The sequence below is a fragment of the Anopheles stephensi genome, chromosome X (assembly GCF_013141755.1).
Source record: "Anopheles stephensi strain Indian chromosome X, UCI_ANSTEP_V1.0, whole genome shotgun sequence".
Taxonomy (NCBI): domain Eukaryota; kingdom Metazoa; phylum Arthropoda; class Insecta; order Diptera; family Culicidae; genus Anopheles; species Anopheles stephensi.
Genome location: NC_050201.1, coordinates 2,884,875 through 2,904,558, shown reverse-complemented (window position 1 = coordinate 2,904,558; position 19,684 = coordinate 2,884,875). Strand labels below are relative to the sequence as shown.

The window sequence follows — 19,684 nt, the reverse complement described above, 5'->3', positions numbered from 1 at the left end:
GAAGCCTATCAACCTCATCACGGACCCCAGGACTTGTCATCATTTTTGCATCCGAAGTAAACGTCCATTTGTTTTTTTTTTTTGAAGTTAGGCATTTCGTTTGTTTTATTATAGTACTTTTAATTAAAAACCATCGTAATGTTTGCTCTTCTAACAAAAAAAAACCGTGTTTCCTTTTTACAACTCTCCTCCTGGCTCACCACCATCATCATCATCAATGCTTCGTTTTGCTATTTGTATGTTTATCACGTGCACTTGATATTGTTTCTTCATCGTTATCTTGTCGCTTCGTTTCAGTCGAATATCACTTGCGTTTTAGCGTGTGGTGCCGGTGTGTTGGCTGGCGAATTCAATCGTAATAAAATAAGCTAAGTCCTACCAATTAAAATGTAGTCACAACAAGCAAGTTGAATGCATTCGACATAAAAAAAAAGCAGCAGCAGCAGCAACACGTCTGTCTGTAGAGCCTGTGTTATGATTAAAACGAGGTCCTGAAACCGGTTGACGGTTTGTACATTTTACAACAGTTGTCAGTTGGTTTCTGTATTATTAATTTAAAACCTGCAAACCGTCTAAGCGTTTCAACATTATTGTACAAATGTTTGTCTTGATTTGTTTCGTACGTTGGACCTTTACTCCACTGCATTCACGCTGATTGTGTGTTACGAAAAGTTTTCTCTCGAGCTGAGTATTTAAATACCATTCTGCTTCCTCTAAATTGAGCAATTCCGTAACATCCGTAAGGCCAATATATGCGAAGTTTCGGGGTTTGTATTTCTTCGTGAGTGTTTAAAATATTATTGTGCAGATTGAAGGGGTATGTCCACGCTCAATGTACAGCTCGATTGTTTTCTTCCCATTTACCAGGAGTGTTTTTGAATATCGACAGCAAACCATTTAACGATTCTTCCAACAGCACGCTTTAGGTGTTATTACTCTTGAGTAATTTTAGTGATCTCTACCGTTATATGCTTCTTCGTGTGTGACTCTCTGTGGTTTGAAAATGGTAGCAGGGAGGGGGGGGGGGGGGGAGGAGGTTGAAGGATGGAGGACGCAAGGTGACGAAGGAGGACATGGTTTAGTATATTAGGCGATCCATATCTGCTCGTTATTGTCCTAACTATCCTAGCATTCGTTGCCAGCGCTCAAATGTATATCACTATATACTTTTAGGCATGCAGCTATTCAAGGTAAATCTAGTATTTTTTTGGTTAGTGCCGATCACTACACACACACACACACACACACGCACTCTCACACACATCCGCACGCACACCTTTTGTCCCATCATTCTCCTGCTAGTTCAACAACACGTTCGGTTTTCCAGAGCAAATGTTAACTTAATATGTTACAGCAAACTCTCCCTACTCCTCCTCGTAAAACTGCCGGCTACAATAACCGCGTTAGCTTATATGAAGTGATCTCCTATTAGTCATTACGAGTACGGCTTCTAACCGCCCCCAAAAAGAGCATGGATTTTTAATATTCTGTTTAGTGTATCCTAGTACAGGCCGGTTCCTTCTACTTATCCTCAATTAAAAGCAAACGACAGAACCTTCAGTCTTATTAAATATCGTTAACCAGAAGCATTAATAATGGGTTTGTTCGAAGGAAAGCAAAAAAAAAAAAAAAGTTAAATTACAAAAGCGAAAGCGTCCATTAAAACACAGTCATACAGCCTAGAGCAAAAATGCGAGCTTTATATAAGTTAAGGAATGGGAGCACGTGTGGAAAAGGGTAGGCACAGCGGCAAATCTCTAATCTGACGCAAATGCAAAAATTGTATTACTCTTCTTTTTTTACACTTCCTATATTATCTTTACCACTTTAACCGGGTTTAAAAAAAAAAAAACATGGAGGCAAGGATAGAAAATCCCGGAGAGCCCGAAATCGGCTCTTATTCGACTATGTTTGCGTTGTTATGGGATGTCTTTAAATGTTCAATCTGCCGTTGGGTTTTCATTGGAGGTTAAAAAGTGATCGCTTGTGATGCAAATAGTTAATAACAGCAACAAAAAGTTCAAAATATACGTTATAATTCCATTAAAATGTTCAGCTTTCGAGAGTTCGAAGAGCAAAAAAATCAATCAACATTTCCGGGGAACATACACATGGCATGGAAGGATGCAGCACAATCTGGCAGGCAATACGCTTTTTGAAAGCTACAGTTGAATCACACTAATCCTCCCGCCATCTCTCGCTCTCTTACCTAGTTTCTTGCTATAGGATGATATGCAATCGGATTCCAGTCCACACGTTTCAGTCGCGCACCGTGTACGCTGACCGGTAAAGGCCATTTTCCAGTTGAGGTTTTCGATCACCATGTGAATGTGAACCGGCTTATCTGTTGTGTCTGACGCTATAGCTCACAGTCGTAAAGTTGGAACGGAGTCCGCGCTATTTGGGCGCTAATATTGAGGACGCTCCGTCGTGTCCTTTCGCCCCCAACACACGCACTATAAAATCACTGTCAATTAGAGGTTAGAGAAAGAATAAAAACCGGGATCCCGAGAGCAATGGTCCGCTTGATCACCGCAGCCATCACCACAGCTTGCATCCGTCGTCACGAAGAACAGCCGGAACCGGGAAGGAAAGGAAAGGCAGGACCGGCGTACAGCATCTATCAAATGTCCACTATCATGTTCTGCAGCTGCTGCAAGCTGCTGCCCGCCCTCGGGTTTTCCGGCAAACTTCGTATTCGCAGCAGCCAGTTCTTGCACTCGAGACACTTGCTCTGGCGCTCCTCCCGGCTAACGTCGACGCCGATCGTACACGCGCCCCACGGATCTGTGTTCTCCCGTATCACGGGCAAAAACGTGGACAGTATGACGCGTAACGTATCGCAGGCACGGGTGCAGTGGCTGTATAGGGAAGGGCATAGAGAGAGAGAGAGAGAATGTATTACCGATGAAGTTTGGTAGCGCCACACGGTGAGGATTCTTCTTCCCTGGCACTACAACCGCAAAGAAAAAGGGGATGATAAAGTGTTGGAGCTTTCGTAGACCAGTTTCTCCAGGCGCCAATATCAACTACGACACACCTCAAGCATTCCTAAGTCGTCCCCGCTGAAAGTCCTCGCGGGACCATTTTACGCAACCAAACCAATGGCTCATCTTCGCTTCCATTTTGTGCTGCTTCAATCGCACCAAAAACACACACACACATCAAATTACAATGTCAAACATTACGCATACAGCACTTCCCGGTGGTAATTCGATATTGTTGATACGCAACGGAGCAGCATTAAACCTATCCGGCAGATATCCAGGTTGCCAAAACATCATTAACCCTCACCAACGGAGGCTTTGAAGTGTATCGTTTCGCAAGCCACGTCCCCGTTTCGGGTAAATTTCGGTCCCAATTGCGAAACAAATCACCAAGAGTGTAGCGAAACAACACAGGACAGGACCCACTCTCGAAAGCGGTCCGCCATTACTGCTGCCATTCGTCATAAACCGTTGCAAACTGGTTACCTACCGTTCGCGCGAACGAAAAGGGGATTGGACGGAGCAGTGAAGAGAAAAATCTCATATCTACTTTATCGCCCCTTACACCTTTTGTCGCTCGATATCACTTGAATTTGAGCACCCGGAACCGGCTAAAACAAGCCGGAACGTACCAGACCAGCAAGGCACCCGTAATAGATACTTTTCATAATCTTCCCATCAGCAGTACGGTGGTGCGGAGTTGGTTCCCGACCGGTCCGGCATAAAACGATGGCGACTGTGCACCCATGGGACTAATGCGCCGAACAATGCGCGCAAATGGCGCAGCGTAGCGAGAGACACAGGAGCAGCAGCAAGAGCAGTTGTTTTTTTATTAATATGTATGCTGTGTCGCCCGCTTCGCTATCCACTTCACCACTAGTGGAGTGAGATTTCGTCGCGTGAATCTATCGTTCGGTGTCCTTTCTGTCGCCATCGTAACGTAACGCGAGGCACGATTGTTTAGGCAGGGCTCTACCGAGTTCAGATAATATTGTCGATCGTCATTAAAGCACTAATACATGTAACAAATCACATTCCGCTTCTACCGATTCAAAGCAAGTCAGCGTTACCAGCAGTGCTGAGCTTAATCGCCATCGCACTTTGTGCTTTGCTGATAAATTTGTAACACGCATATTCCGCTCTTGCCCTTACGTTCGACCCCTGCCCGTGTACAAACCGGGGGAAAACCACTCCCTCCGAAGCGGAGGCTCGCTCGTGCAGTAAAATCAAGGAGTGACAATAATACATCCACCACCTAAACGAGGGTTTCGCTATAAACGAACGGATGCACAATCTTTCAGGGAACGGAGGACACACTATCAGGCAGGCTGTTTTGTTTGGTTGCGCGATACCATTGACCCCTCCCTATTCGTTCCATTTTTTTTTTTTTGTCGAACATCCCCTGAATGCTCCTGAGCGATACAAGGGGATAGCAGTAGGAATTCCCTATTTTACGCTGTACGTTACGGAAAAATTGCATACAACAGCATGTAACCGTTACGTTACGTAGGCTAACGCTTGCTAACGGCTAAGCCTGCTGCGCTGGCGGGGATGACAGCGGCGCCGGTCTTCACACGGCAGAACCGGGGTTCAACTCCCATTCAGAGATCGCCATCCCGTGCGCAGGACTGACTACTTTACTTACTTACTTATCAGGCGCTACAACCGCCTTGCGGTCTTGGCCTGCTGCAACAATCCTCGATACCACTCACGGTTTAGCGCCGTCGTCTGCCAATCGCCATCACTCGCCATCTCAATTTGGGCCTACCATGCCTCCTCTGTCCGTGTGGACGGCCTAAAAGGACTTTAAGGGCTGGGTCGTCCGGTGTCATTCTCATGACGTGACCAGCCCACCGGAGCCTGGCAAGTCTAATGCGCTGCACGATAGTGAGATCATCGTACAGCTCGTAGAGCTCGTCATTGTAGCGGCTCCTCCATTGTCCTTCCACACATACGGGGCTTCAAAAATCCTTCTGAGCATCTTCCTCTCGAACGGCGGCTAAGAGGGCTTCGTCAGTTTTGGACAGAATCCTTATGTCTCAGAGGCGTATGTGAGTACTGGGACTATAAATTTTCTGTACAGACCGCAGCTTCGTCCGTCGCAACAGGTATTTAGAGTGGAGGTTGGCATGCCAGCACCCGTGCGCGTAACTCAACATCAATGCTGTTGTCGGTGCAGACTTTTAACCTCAGATAAGTGAAGTTGTGGACGACTTCGAAGGTGCGATCACCTATCTGTACATCATCCCGTGCGTAAATCTGTGTTTGTTAGCAGGGCCGCTGGTGGTGCCACCATCATTTTGGTTTTCGACTCGTTAATCTCCCGAGGTTCTGTGCCGCACGCTCGATCCTTTGACAAGCTTCTACTACATAGGAGAGCCTCAAACCAATGATGTCTAATGTCATCAGCGTATGCCAGGATCTGGATTGACTTATAGAAGATGGTCCCCGAAGTTTCCACCTCCGAGTCGCGGATGGCTCTCTCTGTAGCGCCAGGTTGAAAAGGAGGCAGGCAAGCCCATCTCCCTGATCGCAGGCCCTTGGTAGTAGCAAAGGGCCCTGAGAGTTTTCCATCCACCTTCACCTGGCATGTGATGTTGGCCATTGTCATTCTTAACTAACATTCTGACTACTTTACTACGGGTAAAATCTAGTCACAGAAGGAATGGCCAGAAATGGCAGGCCCAAGAGACCTCTCGAGGTTATAGTGCCAAGGAAGAGTTCCCGGTCAATAACAGAGGTAAATGACACTAATTGAACGACAATTTGTGTGTCAATTGCATCTGGGTCTCGGATTTCTGAGGTGTGAAAGGCCAGTGTCGCCCCAATAAAACTGGCAGTTGTTGGTAAAAGGAGAATATTACTTACAATTTATATTCGCTCTGTAGCAGATCGTACACCTTTGGCAATAGCAGCACACACATATCGAGAGTCCATTGGGAGCTGAAACAAAAATCAATCACAGACAAAACAGTTAGTAAGATCGTTGCTAGATTCCTGCCCATTTACGGTCCGGATCCTCTCGACTTACGTTTTCTCCAATATTGCGCCAAGCACATCGACCAGTATATGCTGATCGTTCATGCGTACTGCCACCTTCAGCGCGCCAGTGACGTCACCCGATTTCGTGTAGTTCCGGATGGCCGATAGTAGTGCGGAGCGATTGCACAGTGCCTGCAGCGTCGTGTCGTGCTCGTTGCGCAACATCTGTATTTCGTACTCCATGCTCGTACTGTCGTACCGCAGAATGGTGGATCCGTGCGTGGATGGATCTAACATAAGCGCTCCCATGTTGCTGCTGCTGCTGCCGCCACCATAATCGGCCAGCACCTCGTCCGGTGCGTTCGGATGCACGCTGGATGCCACGCGCTGCCCGTACATACCGCTCGCCGGTCCACTCGTCGCATTGCGGTGGCCATGGTGGTGACGGATGTCGAGTGAGGTTTTGGACCGTACCGGTTTGGTGACGATTTGCACCTTCACGTTTGCGTTATGCGGCCGAGCCCGGTCCGGGCCACCGTTCGTACCGTTGCGGAGGGATGCGATCTGTGCGCTGCTTTCGCTGCGCTGAATTTTGCTCGAGCTGGACCCGGTGCTGTGGTACGGTGGTGCGTGGCTCTGCTGCCGTATGGGTGAGCTGCCCCGGCTGATCGGTTTCTTGAACGTTACCGCTTCGTCCGCGGGCAGTTTGTTGAGTTCAAGCGTACTCTTGGAGGTGGCAAGCCGACGCACCAGATTCCCGGCCGATCGACTATGGCCTACACCACCACCGTGAACGCTTCCCGGTCGTCGCTGATCGGACGCCGTGCCGGCCGTCGAACGCACATTGCCGATGCGACCGCTCGCACCGGTTGCACCGCTTTTGCCGGTACCGGATCCACCGGTCCCACCAGCATTCCCATTCACGTACATCGAACTCGTCCCGCCGGGCATGGGCTGGCTGGCACTCTTCGGTGCGTAGTCCGGTGGTTGCGCGCTGTTGACGGGAAAATCTTCCTTTTCTGCTTCTGGCACGATTCCCTTCGGTAGCGGATAGTAGTCGAGATTGGTCAGATTGTACATCTGCATCTCCTCGCGCACTAGATAGTGATTGTTTGCAAGCGGACCAGCCGATGGCATCAATCCCGTTTCTACCGGACCTGCCGGAAACGAGAATCCTACGTTCGATCCACCGACCGCCATCCGTCCATTTCCCAGCTCGTCCAGCGCTCCTTTTGTGGGTGGTAGATCAAACTCGAACGCACTACCGTTCGTCGCATCTTCCTCGTCGATCATTTCGATGTTTAAATTCGGCGACATCCCGCCCCCATTGCCGCTGCCAGCTTCGCCATCCTGTCCCGCATCGGATGAGATGCTCGCACCACCGCCCCCGCCACTGCCACCGGCCCCGATCGACAGGCGCACCTTGCCGCTACCACGGCTGAAGCTCTTGCGAGACGTTTGATTGTGGGTGAATGATTGTGATTGACTTTGAGTGTTGTAGAAGGCACGTAGATGGCCCAGCGGCACGGCCTGGATCGCTACCGATGCGTCCTCGTACGTGCCGAACAGTAGCTTCGAGCCGGCAATCTTCATGTCGCCCAGCTGGCTCCAGTTGGAATCGATTCGATCGTACTCGCGGTCCGGTTCCCATCCCACCACCGTAATGCCGGCCCCGGTACCGACGAACAAACACTTGCCACTCTCGTCGAACGTGATGCAGCGCACCGGTTGGCCACCGGCAACCGCACCCGAACTGTGCAGTGCGGGCGTTTGCGTTATAAGCTGCCGCTTCTCGAGATCGTACAGATCGACCGTACCGTCGCTTCGGCCGGCAGCCATCAGCAGATCGGTGGGATGATACTTGACGCACGTGGCCGGTGTCTGTCGTTCGGTAAACTCCATAAACAGCTTGCTCATTCTGATGTCCCATATAATAACGCTTCCTGTGGATGGGAAGTTCCATTAGGGGTACGATTCCAAGGGATGCATCTCTAGCACAACGTCTTACCTTCAGCACCGGCCGACGCAATCCACGAACCATCCGGGGAAAATTTGACCGAGTTTACGTGCGACATGTGACCCCGATAGCGTTTAATGCACACCTTATCCCGCACATCCCACAGCCGGATCGATGTGTCGTTGCTGCCGGACACGAGGTACGTGTCACTGTATGGATAAAAGTCTAGCGTGCGGACACTCTTCATGTGCCCGAACAGGGAGGTCGAATCGGATGCATTCAAGTTCCACCGCTTAATGACTCCCGTATCGTCTGCCGAGTAGACAAAGTCATCCGAGTAGGCAAATTTCACGCATTCAATCGACGAATTGTGACCGGGCAGTGTCTGTGAAGCACATGGAGTAATGATGGTTAGTCGATATGCATTTGGCAAGACCCACACGCTTTTAGACTTACCATAAAACACTTTTCGTCACCGAATGTCCATAGCTTTATGTTTCGATCTTGGCCTCCTGTAACCAGCACGCGTCCGGTCTCTCCAATGTCTAGGCATGTTACTTTGCTGCTATGAGCTTGAATAGCATCTATCGGGTGGGAGAGAACGATCGTTTAGTCAGTTATGGATAATTATGTTTGTTTTTCTATTGACGAGGAGAGTATGGAAGCTATATGGCATAAGGAAGTTGGTGGCTTGTACGTTCAATGCGTTCCACAGCTGCAGAACTTTGCGTAAAGCGCATTCTAAGCACTATCGTCTGCTGTAGATTGCCACCCGTTTTAACGCGGTTGTTTCTTTGCAGAGGCAGCAGCGACTCCGAGCACTATGCCTAATTTGGTACAGGCGGCACATAACCTTGCGCTGCGTTGCACCAACACACCGTCCGTACGTTTTACAGTACGGTGACGGTGTCTCAGCACACAATCACAATGCTCCCTCCGCCCTGAGGCAAACCGTGTGTGGGATGTTGGGGTAGGGTGCGAGAGCTGGTTGTCGTATTTATGTTGCGCGTTTTTTTTTTCGCTCTGTCGCAGCTGCGGCGTGCGCTCGGTCGCGCTCGCCACATTCGCGACATTTTTCGGTCCACTAGCAGAGAAAAGGTTTGATAGGTCTGATTGATCGGGGTTTCCGCTGTTTCCGGTTTTTGCAACCGCCCGCACGACAAAGCAAAGAAACCGACCGCGATGCGACGACGGTGAAGGACATTGTTCTACCATATGTGGGGGCTGCCGCAGGCAGATGATCAATTCACACACCAACAAGCAAAAAAAACACAAGATGGTAACGCGCTTCCCTCCCACATAGATATTCCGGCACACACTCACATAGTTTGGACGGCAGCTTCCGAGACACCGATGCCATATCCTAGATGCAGCCGCTGCAGTTTGCACTAAATATCAACGTCCTGGTACGGACCCTACAGCAAGTCAATGCCTTTTCGGTACGATCGTACGCGTTCCGAGCGGACGGGCCCTGGGCGTAATCATTCGTGCAACCGAAGCAAAACGCTGCGCCAACCCGTCGTCGTTGCCCGTGTCCCGATCACCACCTTCACTTGGTTTTTGTGTTATTTTTTGCCACCGACTGCGGCCGTACGGTGTGCTGGCCCCCAAGAATCTTGTCTTTATTTTCGGACTGTCGAGACAAGTCACACTCTCGTTGCAACTTTTTTTTTTTTTGCTTTGCTTTGCTTTCCTGCCTTCATATGCTCTCCTACGAGCCGATTTTCTACAAACAAGGCCGACTGACAGCTACACACACAACAAAAGCTTCCGTGATGTATTGGTTGATAGGCGCTGGTTTACTTCTCGCAGCATGATCCAGCCGATGCCTTTCTTTGCGTTCGTGTGGGCGACGGCCTCGCAAGCCGTTCCGTAGAATACAACGCACGCGTATAAACGCGTACTTTATTTATTTATTTTTCCGTTGAAGAAAAATTACAATTTCCCAACAAAAAGTATTTTGGGTGCCGTTTTTTCCGCTTTAAATACTAAATTTCATTCTCACACTAATGATATAATTTCTGCTGAGGTTTAAAAGATGTTGGTAGCGAACATTCCATGAAACTTAGCAACAGCTGCGATGAAACGATGTATTTCTGTAAGAAAAATCAATACAATGTAAATGTGAATTGGTTCACCCAAATAGCTGTGATGAAATAACAGGGGAAAACCCCCTTTTCGTTACCGTAGGATTGCAGAAATAAAAAGGAAAATAGTTTTTTTTATGTGAAATCCCAACACATCAACAACAATGATTTTGCTTCTGTCAAAACGCAGATACCCACAACAAGCACAGGCTGACGGAACCGGCATGTTTATGCGACGGAGCAACATAATGCTTTTGGGTTAAGTAAAGCTTGCATAATGTGAGAAATCGAGCTCCAAAATTGTTGTTAACCTTCCAGTGTCGCTGTAAAGCAAGAAATGTTTGTACCAAGCTGCGTGATGCCAGTGATGAGGCGCACCAACATGCTGCGAACCGTGGTCCGGCGTATGTCCCAGCATCGCTTCATCCTTCCACAGGCCAGCTTCGATAGGGAGTACCTATTAAACCCTGCCAATGCACCGAGCATAGAAGCCAACATACAGCACCGGAAGGGAATCGGCGATATACGGCGGGTGCAAACTATTCACCAACAGCTCGTTGCGGGCACAGCACTACCGGAAAGCGAACGGACCAAACTAGCAACCGAGCTGGAAGCGGAAATGGCCAAAATTCCCAACCGTACCCATCCGCTGGTGCTCGAGTATGGTAACGAGCCGCGTGTGCTGAAACGATTCAACGAGCAGCACAAGCGTACCGATCGGAAATACTTCCAGTTTAGCGATATCTGCAAGAAAATGAACCTGTACCGGATGGAGAACTTGGGCAACTTTACCGGCCATCGTTCGTACTATCTGACGGACGAGCTAGCCGAGCTTGAGCACGCCCTCATCAACTACGCGGTGGAACGTTTGCACCGACGCAACTTTCAGCTTATCACCGTGCCCGATTTGCTGCCGGACCGTATCATTGAAAGCTGCGGCATGAGCGTGCACGGGGAGCGCAATCAGGTGTACAAGCTGAACGGTGGCAGCGAGCGGGAATCGCTATGCCTGTCCGGCACGTCTGAGATGGCATTGGCAGGATACGTTGCGGGTCGTGTTATACCGACCGAGAAGCTCCCGTACAAGCTGATGGCTGTGAGCAGATGCTACCGGGCGGAGACATCGGCACTGCAAGAAGAAAAAGGCATCTATCGGGTGCATCAATTTACGAAGGTGGAAATGTTTGCCGTTTGCAACCGGGCTCAGTCCGCAACCGTCCTGGAGGAGTTTCGTGACATCGAGGTGAGCCTTTTCGATGAGCTTGGGCTACACTTTCTGCTGCTCGACATGCCAGCGTGCGAGCTGGGTGCGCCGGCTTACCGCAAATACGACATCGAGGCGTGGATGCCGGGTCGGGGCATGTACGGTGAAATTTCGAGCTGCAGCGACTGCACGGACTATCAGGCCCGTCGGCTCGGGATACGCGTTGAACCGGAAGCGACCGAGACGGCCAGCCCGGAAACGAACTTTGCCCATACCGTAAACGGGACCGCGTGCGCCATCCCGCGCATGTTGATCGCACTGTTGGAAAACTTTCAAAACGAGGACTACACCATAACCGTGCCGGAAGTGTTGCGACCGTACATGCACGGGAAGCAGTTTATCCGCAGGCGTAAGGTGTTACCGGAGCTGAAGCTAACGAAACGGCTACTGCAGGAGGAATCGTTTTGAATAAAGCTAGCTAGCTTGGCCTAGAGTGGAAGAAGAAATAATCGAGAGAAAAGAAATAATGACACAAGCATCGATGATGACAACGCCAAGCGCCTGGAGCTGGAAAGAATCGGTCGAGGCCTCACCCATGATCGAACCCAGCATTCCAGCAAATGGGGAAACTTGCTACCCCTTTTACCACACCTCGGTACTCTCTGCGCAAGAGCATGGAAATTAAAGCCAAAGCACGAGATTTATGAGCTACCGACTACACACAGTTGCAGTGGCGGTTCCACCCTATCCAGCTGACGTAGGTAGTAACAGTAAAACAGCTTAACCGCCCGTTGGACCACTGACTCTTCCAAAGACGCGCGCGCGCTACGACGACAACCGACCGAAATCCCGCCGAGCTCATGGGCAATGAGGCGTAAACGTTATGCGATATTGAAACCGTAACTGTATTCGACCACGAAGACAGTGTTCCCGACATCCAACCGATCGTCAGCTTTTCACTCGAAAAGGAAAATGGTGCATTGGCGCTACTTCCTGTTACAGAATCCAGAACCGGAATCTAGATCCGGAATCCAGATATTTAGTATGAACAAATTAAGCAAAGATTAGAATAAACGATGCCAAGATCTAGGAGGAAATTCCTGCCGATTGGTCCCAACCAACGACGGGATAAAACAATTTTCTCGTTCTCCACAGACCCCCCCTACGCATACCTGTTTGAGTCAAAGGTTTTGCAAATGTATCACGGTGATAAATGAAGCACGACGGGCCATCGGGCAATTGGGTTTGGTGCTCCGAGGGTGGAGTGCGCGCACGTGGTCTGCAATTTGCATGCGTGAGCTCAAATTGATTTGAAACAATTCAAATTGTCTTCCAGCATTTTTTTTTTCTTCTTTTGGGATGCTCTGGTTCACCAATGCGCTGCCGATCAGCTCCGCCACCGTTGTCTTAACGAGGTGCGTTTCCTCATCCACCATTCCCCGGCGAGCGATCGAGAAATGGTTGAGCTTACCGAGACATACCCTCTTGGAACCCTGACGTGGGTGCCGGTATAAAAGCAAACTGTTCCGGGGATTTCTTCTCATTACGCCAGCAGTGGTGTAACGTCCCGAATCGTGTTGTGTAGCGAGAGAGAGAGAGAGAGAGAGAGTAGAGTGCGCAGCCCGACAGGATTATCTCAACTTCTTCTATCAACCAACCCACCCACAATCGCGCCACATCTCCACAAGGATCCGAAGAATTCTATCGCGCCAGGCCGCCGTGAAGTCGCTCTAGCAGTGCGCTTAGTGTTTCGTGTGTGCAAAGATTCATCCTACCGGCCGATAGGCAGAACCGGTCACGATGTCATACATTGGCAACACGTCGGATGTGGAGCAGGAGAAAACCCTGTCCGAGTATCGGCGGCAGCGCAGCTCGAGCAATCTGATGCCGACCGGCCAAACCAAGCCGTCGGTCGGCAGTCCGAAAATGTCCGACGTGCTGTGGAACGATAAGCGGTCGGCGGGCCGGACGGTCAATGCGAGCGACGACGACGATTCGGAGGTGTCGGATAGCGAGAACTTTCTCGCCAAGGGTGCGTTCCTGCTGACGCCCTCGCACGAGCTGTCCATGGACCGGGCGGCACTGATATGCGAAAAGATGAACTTCAAGGGTTGCTTCAGCCTGACGAAGACGGCCACCGGCATACTGTTCAAGTTTTCCAACCCGGAAGACTATCAGGCGGTGTTCAAGAAGGGCTTCCACAAGGTGACCGGCGCACGGTTCTACAAAAAGATCGCGATCCCGTGCCGGCCGCAGAAGACATTCATGCTGTACGTATTCGACGTGCCGGAGGACCTGCCGGAGGAAGACATCCGGCACTCGCTGTACCGCTTCAACTCGGTGGTCGAGGTCGTCCGGCTGGTCGTGCAGTATCAGAAGCCCGCGATCCAGCCGGATCCTGGCCAGATGCACGCGACCGGTAAGTGCCCGTGCGAGCACTCGCCCGACTGATGCAGCCTCTCTCTCTCTCTCTCTCTCTCTTTCTCTCTCCCTCTTCATTCCTTCCTATGTACCCTCATTTGTATGTCTTTATCGGTTCTGTGTGATGTTCGCGTGCCGTGGGGTGGGGGGGTGTGGTTGGACGCCAGCAGCAGCCGCCGGTGCGCCCCAAACGAAACCCCAGGTCCCAAAGCTGCCGACCAGCAAACCCATCGACGAGCAGGACGTGGCGCTGCAGAAAGAATCGCCACCGCCCCCGATACGCATCACGCTCGCCTCGCTCGATGAGTACAATCACCTACTGCAGAACGGGTTGGACTTCTACGGGGCTACGTTTTTCCCCACCGAGGCCCAGCTACCACCACACGCGGCCAAGATTGCCACCAAACGGGGAACGTAAGTAGTTTCCGGTCGATAAAAACAAAAAAACAAAACTTCGCCGAGCGCAGCGCATTCTCTTTAGATTAGCCAGCAGCTTCTTAGAGGGTTGGTTGGTCATCGTTTCCGTTATTCTTTTTTTCCCCCCCCCCAACCTCCCACTAGACGCATGATTGACGGTAGTATTCCTGGGCGTGTGCGAGAGCTGCTGCCAGTGTTTGATGCAGCGGGATTTAGCAAAATTCCGCCGCCGGCATCGAAAACCATTAAACCGCGCCCATAAACCGCACCAAGGGAAACCCCCAAATTTTGCCAACGGCAGCCAACTGCTGGGGTCGCGCATCTTCTCAACATCGTCGTACAGCACGCACCCTCTAATAGCCCCCAGCCACCAGCGCAGTGCACTTCCGACCAGCTCGCCTCCCCGATCTGTGGCCCGCATACGGCTCCAGCCGGTACCGATGGAACCCGATCAATCCGATGACATCCAACCCATGCGTGACGCATACGTTACGCGCGATTCGTTCCTGCACTATCCGCATAAAGAATCTCTGCCGATGGGAACGAGCATGCCAAAAACCCGTCCACTGAAGCGTAAAACCGACCATTAGCTGTGTTACATGCTCCCATCGCCATCCTAACCAAACCAAGACGCGCCAATTTGCCATCCATAATGATGCTACTTTATAGCCTCCCGTCTGCGGCACTCCTTCGAAACCAGTCCAGCGAAACACGCCACCTTCCTGCTTGTTTAACGGTTTGACTGAAGCGCATATCTACGATGCTTGTTCCTATATGAATCGCACCGGGGTGATGATCCACAATGTGCATCCAGGTCGATGTCAAATCCTGTTCGAGTAGTGGCGTTAAAGCAAACTCCCGACCATCCTCCATAGGCTCCCATAGTTTAGCAGTTTTTGTTGGATAAACAATAAAGTGTTCTCCCGTTTTTTTCTTTCCATCACAGCACAAATCTTAACGACAATAAGACGTTTTGAGAACCGTTAATGGGTGGGTTAGCTGGTCTCTCTCTCTCCATGTTCGTGTGCAAGAGAGCATATCTCAGCGTATCTAGACCAGTCCGGATCTCGTCTGGAGGTTTCAAGGTGCTTCATCTATTAGCGTCCAAAAAGACCTCATTTTCCTCAAAGAGACGAGTCGTCAAAAGAGGCTCGTCCTGCATCATGCTTAGATTCACAGCATACTATATCATTGACTGCTGAAGTCATTCGCTCTTTATTCTAAGTTCTAATATCTTGATATCGTCCATATGTTGTATCCTGCCAATTCTTCTTCTTCGGTGGCACTACAACCTCGGCCTGCCATTTCTGGCTTTCTGTGACTTGATTTTACCACCCGTAGCATAGTAGTCAGCCCTGCGTACGGGGAGCCGGTCTGGATGGCGCCGTTGTCGCCTCGGCCACCGGACGGACCGCCCATCCTCCCCCAATTACCGGTTGCTTAGTTTTATCTTCTACCTTGATATCCACCCGTCGGTTCGCGTTGCTTTCCGCGCGCCCGAAACTGTTCCAGCTGGTGCGTTAAGCCAATCGCTGCGTCCTGCTGCCCAAGCATCTTTCCAAGGTATTCGATCAGCTTCAGATCGTCCGGGCTTGGCTGATGTTTGCGCGGGTCGGCGATAAACTTTAGGAAAAGCTCGTTCACCGCCTGCCGCAGGTGCAGCACCGACTTGGCGACCTTTACGCTCGTCGTCAGCTTGATCCAATCGTCCAGCGACAGCCGACACCGGTCCGGCTCGTCGTCCTCCCCGTCCTCCTCCTGAACGATGCAGCCCGCTTCGTCCAGCGTGCACGGTCCGGCAAAAATGGCAATCGTTAGCGGCGATACGACCGTGTTGCAGCGGATCATCGATCCCCGGCCGACCTTACACTTTTCCTCGAACGTGATCCATTCGCTCGGCAGCGAGGACGCGTTACCGTTCTCCTTGGCGTCGTTCGCCACCCGCTTGCCGATCACCGACGATGGGTGGATGAAGATTTTCTTCTCGAAGCGTGTCTGCAGCGTTTTCGAGTATTTGCCCTGGTAGCAGACGTTCGGGTAGAGCCCTACCAGCAGCACGCCCTTCACCAGGCTCCAGTTGCCGGCAAACGCGTTCAGCTGGTTAATGCTGCCCGCACCGTACGTTTTCACCAGCCCGAGCGTGCACAGGTGCGTGTGCAGCTTGTTCCGCAGATCGTGCACCATCGACAGCTTGCCGTGGTTTAAAAACATGCGACTGCACAGCTCTTTGCGTTTGTGCACCGAGTGCATGCTTAGCCAGCGCTGGTAGGCGCGCAGCAGCGTGTAGCAATCGCTGTACGAGCTGTCCGCCAGCTCGTACCGCATCCGGTTCGCCCGCTCCTTGTCGCCGGCAAACGGCGGCAGTACGAACAGCTCGTTCACGCTCAAAATGCACACGATGCTCAGTATGGGCTCGTAGCATTTGAGCAGTATGCCGTACAGCAGCATCTTCCCCAGCCGGGCGTCTACCGGCAGCTCGGCCAGCGTGTACCCGAGGTCGGTGAGGTTTTCGTCGTCATCGAACGCACCCACCTTCTGCAGATATTTGATGCTCTGCTTGATGCTCATCGCCGACGGTGCCGTGATGGCCTTGCTGAGAAACGCCTGTATCGATGCGTCCTCCATGATCATGGCCGTGTGCAGACAGATTTCCGCTAGCGGGACGCGCAATATTTCCGGCAGTACGTACGGATCCATCGCTGCGTGGCGGGTGCGGCTGTACAGTCGGTAGCAGATGCCGGGCCTGGTACGGCCAGCCCGCCCGGCACGCTGAGTGGCGCAGGCCTGCGAAATCCAGGTGGTCGCCAGCGAGCTGGTGGACGTGTACGAGTCGTAATATTTTTGCTTCACCTTCCCGCTATCGATCACGTACACCACGTCATCCATCGTGATCGATGTTTCCGCAATGTTGGTGGCGAGAATGATTTTACGCACTCCCGAAGGCACCGGCTTGAACACGGCATGCTGATCGGTTGTTTGCATCTTGCTGTGCAACATGAACACGCGCAAGCAGTGCAACGCAGGCGCCTCGCTCGTGATCAATCCGTACTGCTCCTGTATATCGTCGTACCCGGGTAAAAACACCAGTATGCCTCCTTCTGACTTTTGGCTGCAGATGAACATAATAATGTCGAAGATCAGGCTGTGATCGATCCTATCGTCTCCGGTCGACGTATGATATGCATCCAGCAGCAGCTTCACGTCATGCGGCTGCATCTGCTGCGTGTGGGAAGCGGCTGCTGTCGGTATTGGCCTCGGGGTTTCCATCGCTTGTTTCAGCAGCTCCGAACATTTACCATTCCCGTTGACGAAGCAAGCCCAATCGAATGCATTGTAACCGTGCTTCTCCTGTACGTGCGGATCCGCACCCATGTCCAGCAGCTTCTGTACGATTTCGACGTAATCTAGACGAAGTGCAAGAGAAACGTGCATGAAAGCGTTGCATAAACCGCCCCCCTTCACCAGTAGCTTAGCCTACCTTTCGCAGCTGCAATCATGAGTGCCGTCATCTGTGTTTCGGTGTGCTTAAAATCGATCGGAATGTTATCCTCCCCGATCAGTAGGAAAAAGTTACGAAAATTGTTGCGATCGTGTTGCATCCAGCACACCTCCAGTATGTCGTTCATCAGTACGATCGTTTCCTCGTCCATGGTGTGCACCGACGGTGCCGGCTTCAACTGTTTCGCCATCGCAGACCGCACATTCCGCACACTGCGATTGTACGTGTCCATGTTGAACAGTATGTCCTCGAGGAAAACGATCTCGATCGGAAACAGGCGGCCCGGTATCTCGATCACCGGACACTGGTTAAAGTATTTCGCAAACGTGTCCGACTCGATCGTGGCCGACATCAGTATAATCTTCAGGAGCGGATTCTTCGCCAAACTGTCCCTCAGCGCAATCAGCAGAAAGTCGGAGTACTGGTCCCGTTCGTGCACCTCGTCTATGATGATGTGCGTCACGTTTTGTAAAAACTTGGCACACCCTTTACCCATCAGACAGCGCAAAAGAACACCGTTCGTGCAGAACACCGCGTTCGTGGTCGGTTTGACACGGGTTTCCAGTCGTATCTGGTACCCGACCGTATCGCCCAACGGTTCGCTCCTTTCGTAACAGACCCGTTCCGACACGGTGACCGCACTGATCCGTCTCGGCTGTGTGCAAATGATACGGCACGGTTGCTTCGTTTGGGCGGCACGCTCTAGGATGTACTGCGGCACCTGGGTCGTTTTGCCCGAGCCCGTGTTGCCCGAAATTATCATCACCTGGTTCTGCTGCATGCACGCCATTATCTGCTCGTGGAACTGTGCGATCGGCAAACGCTTACGGGCAGCATCGATGTCCACCGAACCAGCCGGCAGTGGTGGTATCGTAGGCGCTGCCGATGCAGCACTGATGGAATGCAACTGTTTCGCCTTTCCTTTGCCCGTGCGTGCTTTACCAGCCGCACGGGTGGGGCGTTGCAAATGTTCGATTTTTTCCAGCAGCAACCATGACTCAGACGTTAGGCTGAGCACGGCATCGTCGTGCATCACATCCGGCAGGTTCGTTTTGCATAAGGTAAGGTGTCGGTTTTCCCCTGTAACTCAAGCACCAAGTTTAGGGGGCTATCTAGGGGAACACATGGAATACTTGGATTGGATTATGCTTACCTTTTCCCTGTGATTTTGATTTGATTTGCTTGTTGCGTACGTATTGGTGTATGTACGCCCGATGTTGATTGGTAAGATTGGGCGGAAAATCGTACTCGATCAGATTTTCGTCCTGCAGAAACAAATCGATCTGCCGGTGGATGGAGATGCGTACATCTTCCTCGATGTTGATGGGTTTCGCTTTGCGTCTCGATGCCATTTTTCGCTTCACTCGCTGTGTGCACTCTGGTATGAATAGCGCGCTCAATCACCCGGGGCCCACACACATCCAGCCGTAGCTTTCTGTGCTTATGATGGCTGCTAGCCGTTCATGCGTGCTGCGAGCCGGTACGTGTCGAAACTTGCACCTATTATCTATTTCGCGACACGCGTTTCCTACCTGTTCCTGGGTTCTAGCACAGCAAATGTTAAGTCCAATTTAGCGAATATTGAGGCCGACACCAACGAAAACCATTTCAATACAACGATCGCCCGACAGCTGCCCTACTGTATCTGTCAAATCCCGCTGTAGCGCCCAAAGTTGTTAGATCAAAGGTGCGACACTTTACAGCAAATCAGCCGTACGCATGTTTACATAGCGCAAATGTATAGCCAATTGCTGTTTTTTTTTCTGGAAATTCAGTTACGTTTCATACAACCACATTTGTTGTTTTTTTATCTTAAAATACTAGAACGATACTTTCACTGTGTATCGCTTTGGAAAAGATTAACATAAACAAAACAAAATAAATATTTTAGATATACCTTGGTTTGATAGTCGCGCTGCATGGCTACAACCCTGGAACCGAACTTTGCTTTGTCCAAATTTTGAAATATTCTTACCGGATATTGGAGACCCCCGTAACCGTTCGTTACGCGATAATCTTACTAGACGAAAAATTTACCTTTAGCTGTGATATGCTCGATACGAACAAAGCACAAGGCTTTAGCACAATTTTGTTTTGTTTTTATTACGAGGGGGTAGGTTATGTGTGTGT

The 19,684-nt window shown here is 50.9% G+C and overlaps 4 protein-coding genes across 5 annotated transcripts; 2 read left to right on the top strand and 2 right to left on the bottom strand.

Annotated features, from left to right (window-relative positions):
• Window positions 1-753: 753 nt before the first annotated feature.
• LOC118503921 (katanin p80 WD40 repeat-containing subunit B1) lies at window positions 754-9,730 on the bottom strand. Its single transcript, XM_036037748.1, has 6 exons — window positions 9,250-9,730; window positions 8,383-8,510; window positions 7,978-8,311; window positions 6,019-7,912; window positions 5,856-5,930; window positions 754-2,861 (listed from the first exon to the last, which is right to left on the bottom strand). Exons 1-6 carry the CDS (start codon window positions 9,284-9,286, stop codon window positions 2,624-2,626), a joined length of 2,706 nt encoding a protein of 901 aa, XP_035893641.1. The 5' UTR covers window positions 9,287-9,730; the 3' UTR covers window positions 754-2,623.
• Window positions 9,731-9,895: 165 nt separating this feature from the next.
• Window positions 9,896-11,723, top strand: LOC118503952 (serine--tRNA ligase, mitochondrial). Its single transcript, XM_036037841.1, has 2 exons — window positions 9,896-10,271; window positions 10,332-11,723. The coding sequence occupies exon 2, from the start codon at window positions 10,351-10,353 to the stop codon at window positions 11,683-11,685; it is 1,335 nt and encodes a 444-aa protein (XP_035893734.1). The 5' UTR covers window positions 9,896-10,271; window positions 10,332-10,350; the 3' UTR covers window positions 11,686-11,723.
• Window positions 11,724-12,485: 762 nt separating this feature from the next.
• LOC118503959 lies at window positions 12,486-15,000 on the top strand. Of its 2 annotated transcripts, none has more exons than XM_036037865.1 (3): window positions 12,486-13,636; window positions 13,809-14,052; window positions 14,200-15,000. In XM_036037865.1, the coding sequence occupies exons 1-3, from the start codon at window positions 13,018-13,020 to the stop codon at window positions 14,315-14,317; spliced, it is 981 nt and encodes a 326-aa protein (XP_035893758.1). In that variant the 5' UTR covers window positions 12,486-13,017; the 3' UTR covers window positions 14,318-15,000. The 2 variants fall into 2 exon arrangements, with proteins under 2 accessions (XP_035893758.1, XP_035893747.1); XM_036037854.1 differs by having other exon boundaries at window positions 13,806-14,052.
• Window positions 15,001-15,227: 227 nt separating this feature from the next.
• LOC118503920 (3'-5' RNA helicase YTHDC2-like) lies at window positions 15,228-19,212 on the bottom strand. Its single transcript, XM_036037733.1, has 3 exons — window positions 18,708-19,212; window positions 17,534-18,634; window positions 15,228-17,459 (listed from the first exon to the last, which is right to left on the bottom strand). Exons 1-3 carry the CDS (start codon window positions 18,904-18,906, stop codon window positions 15,502-15,504), a joined length of 3,258 nt encoding a protein of 1,085 aa, XP_035893626.1. The 5' UTR covers window positions 18,907-19,212; the 3' UTR covers window positions 15,228-15,501.
• Between the last annotated feature and the right edge of the window lie 472 nt (window positions 19,213-19,684).